Source organism: Pterocles gutturalis, unplaced genomic scaffold (assembly GCF_000699245.1).
Source record: "Pterocles gutturalis isolate BGI_N339 unplaced genomic scaffold, ASM69924v1 scaffold31751, whole genome shotgun sequence".
In the NCBI taxonomy this organism is placed as follows: Eukaryota; Metazoa; Chordata; class Aves; order Pterocliformes; family Pteroclidae; genus Pterocles; species Pterocles gutturalis.
This window is the reverse complement of record NW_010098836.1, coordinates 11,951-20,836: the sequence shown is the minus strand read 5'-3', so window position 1 is coordinate 20,836 and position 8,886 is coordinate 11,951. Positions and strand designations below refer to the sequence as shown.

Here is an 8,886-nt window from a genome sequence, read left to right as displayed (position 1 = left end):
GGAATGAATGACTGCCCGTCTCTCGCCCATCTCTGCTGACTGGGAGAAGGGCAGAGCTCTGCCCCGGCCGTGCCGAGGTGCCTCTCTCTTCTCAGAGCAGTTGGCGCCGTCGGAGATGTACAGCCGTCTGGTCGGGATACAGGTGGAGGGTGTCTGTGTGCATGCCCAAATTGGGATTTTTTTTTTTTTTTTTGGTAGATATTTTTTGTTATTGTTGCTGCTGCTGCTGCTTCTTCGTGTCTAAGTGTCACCCGGATTTTTGTTTCCTTCGTTCAGACGCTGCACGTTCCGAGAGGGGGAGAGAAAGGTACACCAACCTGATGCCTTTCTGAACATCAGCCCATCTCTTTCCACTGCTTGTAGAACTCCAGAACGTTTTTTATTTCGACGCTGGCATTGGCGGCTGCCTGGATGGCAGACTACAAGCAAACAGAGACAGTACAGGTTATTTTTCTCTTGCTCTGTCAAGAGGACTGCCCTTCCCAACTTGGAGATCCTCAGGCAGAGTTTGTCTTGGCTGAAAGGCCCAATTCTCCTTCATGCTGAAGTTGCTCTGGCGAGAGGTCTGCACAGACACGCAAATTACTTCTCCCACCTCCCCCAGGACACTTTGCACCAAAAAAGCATGACAAATTATGGGGCCTTCGAGGAAATAGAATCACAAGTTATAAACTAAATTTGGGAAATCCAGGACAGCTATCACCCAAGGTTGAAAACATTAAAAAAAAAAAAAAAAATCTCCTGCCAATGAACTGGATTTATAATCTTGCTGGGAAGCCGAAAGGCTCAGCTCAGCCAGCCAAAGAGCCACCGACCTGCATGGGCGCTGAGAACGTGCTCGGGTCCTCCAGCTGAAAGCCTGTGATGATGGTGACCATTCCTGTGGTGTCGTCCTCTCCGCTTCCTTGGGACACTGTCAGTTGTTTGCAGCTGTCCAGGATTTTATAGAGATTCCTGCCACACCGATGCAAGAAAAGAGAAACAGAGGGAAAGTCAGCGGGAAGATCACTTGTTTGTGCAAACGGTTCCACAGATGCTCAGGGGAAAGCAGGGCTGTTGCCTGTTGAGGGATTCGAGACCCTTCTCAAATACACAGATGCATGCCCTGACACTCTCCCGAGGCAATTTTGTAATTACTCACATAGGGCATCGAATCAAGAAAGCTGCGTGATGGGTCCCAGTGCGAACACCCCTCCCCAAAGCCTCCCTGCTGGGAACCAGGCTCAGGCAGCTCCCGGTGCTGTAATCTTACCAGGCATCTAAATCTTGTCTCTTCAATTTATGCCTCTCAAAGCTCTTCCCAACATCTTTCTGGCAACGAATATACCTAAGGAAAGATCAGAGTCGCAGAGCTCACACAAAGACTGTCACATACGGACGTCAACGCTCTGCCGGAGACCCACCAGGTGCTGCAGGACCCTTTCACAGGCTGAAATCAACCAAAATAACACCTAAAGGCTTGCCCACGGAATCCCCTCCCAAGTGTTTCCAAGGCCACTGGCCCTCACCCAGACACACAGCTGTTTGTCCTTCCACAGCTAACACGGGCAACACCGCGGTACGGCTCCTCCAGCACTCCCCGTGCATCAGGAGAAGGAACTGCTCGGTTTTATACACTGATAGAGCCGCAACTCCCTCCACTCCTCAGAAGCAGACACATTTCATGGCCCAGCAGCAACTACAAGTGCATCTGGAGACCCAGCTGCCAAATCTGTGACTTCACCACCTTCCCTCTCACCAGGGGCGTCCCTAAGGCGTGGCTTTCCCTTGGCCCACGCCTCGCTCTGCCCCAAGGGATGCACAGCCTGCTCCCACCAGGGACATTTTGTTCCACCCCACCACACATCCACTCCAAAACCAAGGGCAAATCGCACCACTCTTTTGCTCTCACCTGTTTCCCTTTTTAAATTCTGCCTCCAGATACCGGATGCTGTCCCGAGCACCTGCGTTCTCCTTTTTCAGGAAGTCTAAGCCATCGATCACTAACAGGAAAAAAAAAAAAAGAAGCAAAAACATCTGGCTTAGAGCTATACTTCTGCAAACTAATCCAGATGTGTCAAGAATTCCTCATCCTTCTGAACTGTCTCTGATGGAAGGCAGCAGTGGCTGCCAGAGGAGGCAGACAAAGCAGAGGGTGAGCAGAGCCTCTCTCTTTAAAGCTGTTCTGTTAGATTCCAAGCATGGGACACATATAAAACAGGCCCCTAAAGTGACATGGAGAAGCAGTGTTTCAGCTGCTCCAGCCAAAGTAAAGGACAACACCAGCAGGAGAGAAAGCCACCACCTTGGCCACAGGGCTTGCTTCCCAGCAAGGAGGGAAGGAGGGGCAGGCAGGCTCAGTTATCTGACACGAAGAGGAGTCCCCATACCTGTTCGAGGGATGATGATTATGAACCTCCCGCTGGTGGCCAGCTGCTTGACAACAGCCAGGTGCTGGCAGAGGGCCTGGGTGTCCGGGACAAGGTAAGGAGACATGGCTGACTGCGCTTTGGGCTGCTGGAGACTGCCCTCCAGCTGAGAAACCTCCAGCTGAAAAAAACCACATGCACAGAGATACCTGCTTCATGTTTATGCTGAAGCAAATGATCAAACAGGGCAAGATAACGCCTGGCAAAGCTCCATCGGGACCTTCCAACCTCCTGGCACACGGAGCAGAGGGCTGGATGCAGCCCACGGGTCAGAGGGAGGTGATGGTTCCACTCCACACTGCACTGGTGTACCCCCCTGCCCCATTCCGTGCAGTTTTGGGCACCTCAGTACAAGGAGGACATAAAACTATCAGGGTGTGTTCAGAGGAGGGTGACCAAGATGGTGAAGGGTCTCGAGGACACAACTTATGAGGAGCAGCTGAGGTCACTCGGTTTGTTCAGCTTTGGAGAAGGCTGCGGGGTGTCCTCACCGCTGTCTACAACCTCCTCAAGGGGGGCAGCGGAGGTGCTGGTCTCCTCTCTCTGGTGACCAGAGATAGGACACAAGGAGATGGAACGGAGCTGCCTCAGGGGAAGGTCAGATCAGACACGAGGAAAAGGTTCCTCACTGCAGGCTCCCCAGAGAAGCAGTCACAGCATCAAGCCTGCCAGAGTTCAGGGAGTGTCTGGACAAGGGTCTCAGGCACATGGTTTGGTTTTAGCAGCCCTGCAAGGAGCAGGGAGCTGGACTCAGTGATCCTTATGGGTCCCTTCTAACTCAAGATATTCTATGATCCTGTCTTTACTGCCTCTGCGTGGGATGGGAGCAGAGAGCTCCCCCTTCCCTTCCTAGTTTCGGACATTTCAGCCACCACCCTGCCAGTTTTCAGGCTGGAACCAGCATGTCCTACCTGCAGTCGAAGCTGAGCCATATCTCTCATTAGCCTGTTCCGACGAGCTTCCTCTGCAGCCTAGTTAGAAAAACAAACTTCCACATCAATTAGCAGGAAACACACTGGCACATGCTTCCATAAACGGGGTGAAAAGGGGACACCTGAGTAGCTTTAGGGATGGTGACAGGAGCAAAACTTTCATCTCCCACCAAAGATCTGCGATTACAGTTACAATCTAATAGTAATCTATGGGAAACGGTGCCGAGTACGGAGGCTTAGCCCACCTCTGCCACTCACCATGTGGAACTGGGCTTGGGCCTGGTGCAGCAGGTCGTCTTGCTCTGACTGTGCTATGCTGATGAAGATCCCAAGCTCCGAGTTGAACTGCAGGATGCTGCCTTGCAAGTGGGCAATGAAGTGGCCGAAGCTCCGAATGCAGCAAATCCGAACAACCGACTGCAAAGAAGCAGAGAGGCAATCACCAGCCTGTCCCCCCGCAGCGGCTGTAGCCTGAGCCAGCTCCCACCCTTCAGCTCAACACCTCTGGAAAAGGCAAAAATTGCTACTAAAAAAAATCCAAAGGAAACATTACTGACAGAAATGTGCTTCTGAAGACAGAGACACATGGAGAGGGCTGCAGAAAAGCCTACAGCTGGCCAGAAAGCTTAGAAGGGCTTGCAGTCTGGGCTTTCTGACCTCAAGAAAATTTCAGAAAACATCAACAGGCTCTCCCCAATAAATCTCTGCTCCAACCCTCAGTGCTGGGAAAAGGAATCAAATAAAACAGCAATCTGATTCTGGGGCAGGCACTACTCTTGGCTGGGCTGCTGAGCAAGGGCAGCAAAAGGCAAGCTCACGTGGGATGTGAGATTGCTGTGCTTTGCTCCAGCTGCCCCGGCAGCTTAATATGACATTCAAGAGCTCAGCTGGCTGGACCGTGATTGAACAAATACAGGTCCCACACCATGGGTCAGAGCAGAGACAGAAGATGGATTTCCCACCACAAAGGAAGCAGACTGGCCCAGCAAGGCAGGACAGGAGAAGAACAGTTGCCCGAAAAGGAGCCGTGGCCCTCTGTGCTCTGCAAGGACACACAGCGCCACATTAAGTGAGATTTCCCCAACTTTTGTGTTTACTAGAGAAGGGTCACAGCAAATATCCTGCAACTCCCACCAAATTCTCTACATTCGAGGCAGCGCAGAGATAACGACTCTTCTGCTCAGACAGGGAGGTCAGGAGGCTTCGTGCAGCAAAACTGTCAACGTGTGACTCTGCTTCCTTTCATAATTACTCTGATAGCGAAGGGACAGCAATTTTTTTTAACACTGATTTTTGGACAGACAGATGACTGCAGCAACCACCAATAACATCAACTCATCTTAGACTCGAAAGTTCGAATCAGTTTGGGGTCTTTTTTGCCAAGAAAGAACTAGATCTTCATCTGTACAGCTAAGACAGGCTGCACCTACAGAAAGGGGCATGCAGCTTGTGCCAAGATTCAGGATTTACACCGACTCACCTCCTCAACTGCTGAGAAAATGGGCCGGTCCTGCTCGAAGTTAAACCTCTTGTGTGCATTTTTCAGAGGGGGAAGATTTCGCAGGGCCACATCTTCTGGGAGGAGCAAGTTGGCTTTCAGGTCTGGGAGCTCAGCGCCACTCAGAACGTCCTTGACTTCGTTACATAGGGCCAGCCCTGGAGAGGATGGAGGGAAAGCACAGCAATATGCGGTGACTTAATGTGGGGACAAAGAAGAAAACTGCTTTAAGGCACGCAATCGGTAGTGATCAAGGGCAGAGGTTGTAAATTACACGTGAGATGTGTTGGGGGAGGAACAAAAAGGCCACCACGATATACAGAGTAACTGTCCTTACTGGGGTGCAGCACTTCAGAAAAATGGTAGTTTGGAGGGGAGCGTTAGCTTTCCCATTCGTTCCAGCAGACATGCATTCCTGTTTAAACTGTGCTTCTCATGAACACGGGGATCTTTAGGCTGAGGTACAGGGCACATCACGAGCATCTGGAGCTTCCAAACTATTTTCCACAATTGCTATGACAAAATCATACCCTTACGTGTGGTCTTGACCGTTAATTCCAACCATGTTGGCCACACGAGGATTTCACGCACACAGGTGCGAGTGCTTGAGTATATTCTCAGCCAGATGTCATACATGAAGAGAGCTAAAGTCTACGGGACAGTATTTAACCGGAAAGGTGTTTAAACATAAACCCAGCACATGCGATGTCACTTCCCATTGTGCTTATAAGCAAACTGCTACTGGCAAGTCTCTCACCCTGGGATCTACCACACACCACGGAAACCACCGATGAAACATTACACTGCCACCTCCTTCTCCAGTACCTGATTCCTGCAGGTCCGCAGCAGAAGGCAGAAGGTTCAGGAGCACAGACAGCCTGTTCCACAGGCTCTGAGAGCTCTGCAGGAACAAAACACAAAAGGCCACAAAAATGTCAAGAGAGATGTACGCAATAACCAGGCCACGTGGGCTTTCCAGCATCTTTCACAGACCTCTGAATGCTTTATAAATGTAAACACCACCACACCTCTTAGGTCAAGATTATCTTAATTCATCTGGTGGGGTATTTAACACCACCTCCTGGCCAGGACTGTGGCAGTAGTTTCAATATGCCCTCAGCATCCCAGCCCAGGGGAACTGAGCAGATGCAGCCTGGACCGAACCCCGAGCACCGTTCCCACCTGAGCACACATGATGATGAGGTCTGTGTTTGTCCTCAGCCAGTCCAGAAACACCTTGACAGTGAGAAGCAGCCCTTCGTTGGTCACAATCTCTAGCTTCTCCTGAAGGGTTCGCTCATTCCTGCAGGATTTGTTACTTGAAATGCTCTCCTCAGAGTCAGACACATCATCTGGAAAACGAAGGGAGAAGCAGGATAGCAGGCATTAAACCCCTTGAGCAGCCAAGTTCTACTGGTATGAGAAGAGCACTGGGTTGGTAAGAGCTGAGTTGAACTTCTCAAAGCCTCCACGCATCCCCACAATACCAGTTCCCCATCCCCTGTGCTGTTGTTAAGAGCCTGTCACTGCTGGGTTTTATTCTTCGTTGGGAGAAGATTGCTAAAATCTCCCTGGGAAAGTTTTTAAGCCCTGCAGCAGCCTCTGAGACGCTTCCTAAGAGAGCAGGGGGAGGGAGCACGTGCCAGCACAAGGACCGTGTCATCTACTGCAGAGAACAGAGACCGCGCACCAGTCTTCGGGCTATGCGAGAGAAGAAAACGTTAGGGCTGTTTTATGAGCCAGGGCACAGCTGAATTTGAACACTGAAGATGCTTTGCAATCTTGTAATTCTACAAACCTGAGGATCTCAAAGCCACCACCAATGAAGTTACTATATGAGCGGCCTGAGGTCAAGGTAGCAGCAAGCTGGGAGTCGATGATGTGTTTCGCTACAGCTCCTTATTTTCATTGCTCCTTATTTTCATTTCATTTAGCCTTCAATAAACCCTCCGAATCAAAAGGGAGGAAGTAATTTATTCAGAAACCAGCCCTGATAGAGTGTTAAGAGCATTAAACTGCTCCTGTTTTGAAACAGGACAGCTGAGGCAAGGAGCGCTCAAACCCAAAAAGCACATGGGTTAATTCAACCTCTCGTTTTCTACATCTAGAAAGGTATCACGGCCGCACTATTCAAATATTTTCCTGGAGCTGCAACATCTGTGTAACCCATGGAAGGAAAATGTTAAACAGACCAAAAGATCATTTGTTTCTTCCTTTACCCCCATCTCTTTCAAGTGGCTACGAAGCAATGCCGGGAGCCAGTAAACATTAACATGATCTAATTCCCCCCCTTCAAACCCTTGTCCAGGCAAAGCCTGAATCCTGCCAGTGCTCCAGGCCCACTGAATTTGGCAGCACGATGCAAAAAATGTTTCCTTGCTCCAGGGAAGCTGGGAGGAATGACAAACAAGACCAAACAGGCCCATGTGGTTTTATGTGAAATACAAACAACTCCCTGTAGTGCATCAGATCTCCCTTTCATGTTTTTTTTTTGTTTTTTTTTTTTCCCCAGAACATTATTCAGTTGCGTAAGTTGCATGGTAATAGAGACATTGCAGCTCCACCTGCTGTGCATCTGCAGTTTGGTTCAGCACCAAGTGCTCAGCGAGGTAGCGTTCAGAGGGTCACAGAAAGAGGCTCTCAACTCCTGTCGCACGCACCCAGGTCACATCTTACAGACAAGCTCCTGTGAGAGCTTTGCAGAGTTGATAATCTGACATCTCATGGAGAACTTCCCGGACTGCATTGGCATGGTCACCAGAATTGACAGTAGGTGTCTGATTACAGAGATTTCACATGGGAAAAAGGAAGATAATCCTCATTTTTAATACCTGCTGGAATTACCCTGGGTATTACCAGAGCTGCCCAGCATTCAGCCTGTTGAGCAGAACAACAGGTAACACTGGCTGGCTGCAGGTGCTTCCTTTGCTCAGGATGTCAGGCAATGTGAGTAAAGCTCCTCCTTCAGGAACACCCAACCCGAGACATCCCCAGTACTTACCCGCTCCTCCAAACCTGGCCGAAGGAAAATTTGCACCACGAGAAGGGGCGGATTTAGCAAACAGACCACTTGCTACAGCTTACAGTTTTCTACACAGAACGGCAACAAATTATTTTGAACGAGGTTGCTGATTCTTACCTTGCTCTGCCAAGCTGGGCTTCTCCAGATCTCCATTGACACATGGCTTGCTTTCTATTCCATCCTTCAAGACGGGTGGTTCACTGTTTGGTTTCAGAAGGATGTTGCTGAAAGTGGGAGCCAAGCGAAAGCAGCGTTTGGTCTGAAACAGCTGAGTGGACATGGCTTGGAGATTACTGGCTATGCTCGCGTCGTTAGTGCTCAGGGAAGCTGGCCCATTGACTGCTGGATCTGAAGCCTCACTTTTAGAGATGCTTGGGCTCTTGGAGTCCCCCAGCCCACTGCCATCCACACAGTTTTTTAAGGCCTCTTTGGGCTCACTTTTGCCTCGGCCACTTCCCTCCTCATCCGGCTCATCCTCCATGTCCTCCAGGTCAGACCGAGATTCTTGGCTGTTCATGTCAGAGTCCGTCTCCACATCAAAAGCAGCTTCTGCCTCCACGTCACTCTTCTCTGAGCCACTTTCTGAGCCATCACTGCCCTTTGTGGAGCCCTGGCTGGAGTCCGAGTCAAAGCCCTCGCTCAGGTCACTCTCATCCATCTTCTGGGGGTGGCGCCGGCGACGCAGACAGGAGAGGCGGGAATATTTCTTGCTTTTCTTGCAGTCATTCTTCCGTTGCTCCTCACTGGGCTGGTGATTGGCCACATCAGCTTCAGCTTCCTTCTCAATCGAGTTCAGCGGCTCCCGCGGCTCCTGGTCATCTGCAGGCATTTCAAATGAGACCACAAGTTAAGAAAGTCCTGGTGCGGCACAGAAGCTGCTTGCCAGCCCTAAGCCTGGGGAACCAGTAGCACAAATTTCAGCCATCGCTTCTATTAGTGTCTTTAGCCAGAGAAGCGGCGACCCTAGAAGAGTGACCCACTTTCTAAAAGGTGTCTAGAAAGGCTGGGGAAGCCTGGATTCCTGCT

At 50.4% G+C, this 8,886-nt stretch overlaps 1 protein-coding gene across 1 annotated transcript in view; it reads right to left on the bottom strand.

Annotated features, from left to right (window-relative positions):
* Positions 1-335: 335 nt before the first annotated feature.
* The window catches only part of SMG5 (SMG5 nonsense mediated mRNA decay factor), a gene marked incomplete at its 5' end in the record, with an annotated part of 19,281 nt that continues 10,730 nt past the window's right edge, over positions 336-8,886 (bottom strand). The window contains 11 exons of the mRNA XM_010074452.1: positions 336-419; positions 816-954; positions 1,253-1,327; positions 1,892-1,982; positions 2,370-2,529; positions 3,320-3,379; positions 3,599-3,757; positions 4,821-4,996; positions 5,664-5,739; positions 6,021-6,190; positions 7,978-8,679. Of these exons, the coding sequence (XP_010072754.1) occupies positions 336-419; positions 816-954; positions 1,253-1,327; positions 1,892-1,982; positions 2,370-2,529; positions 3,320-3,379; positions 3,599-3,757; positions 4,821-4,996; positions 5,664-5,739; positions 6,021-6,190; positions 7,978-8,679 (1,892 nt within the window). The remainder of the gene's footprint in view (positions 420-815; positions 955-1,252; positions 1,328-1,891; positions 1,983-2,369; positions 2,530-3,319; positions 3,380-3,598; positions 3,758-4,820; positions 4,997-5,663; positions 5,740-6,020; positions 6,191-7,977; positions 8,680-8,886) is intronic.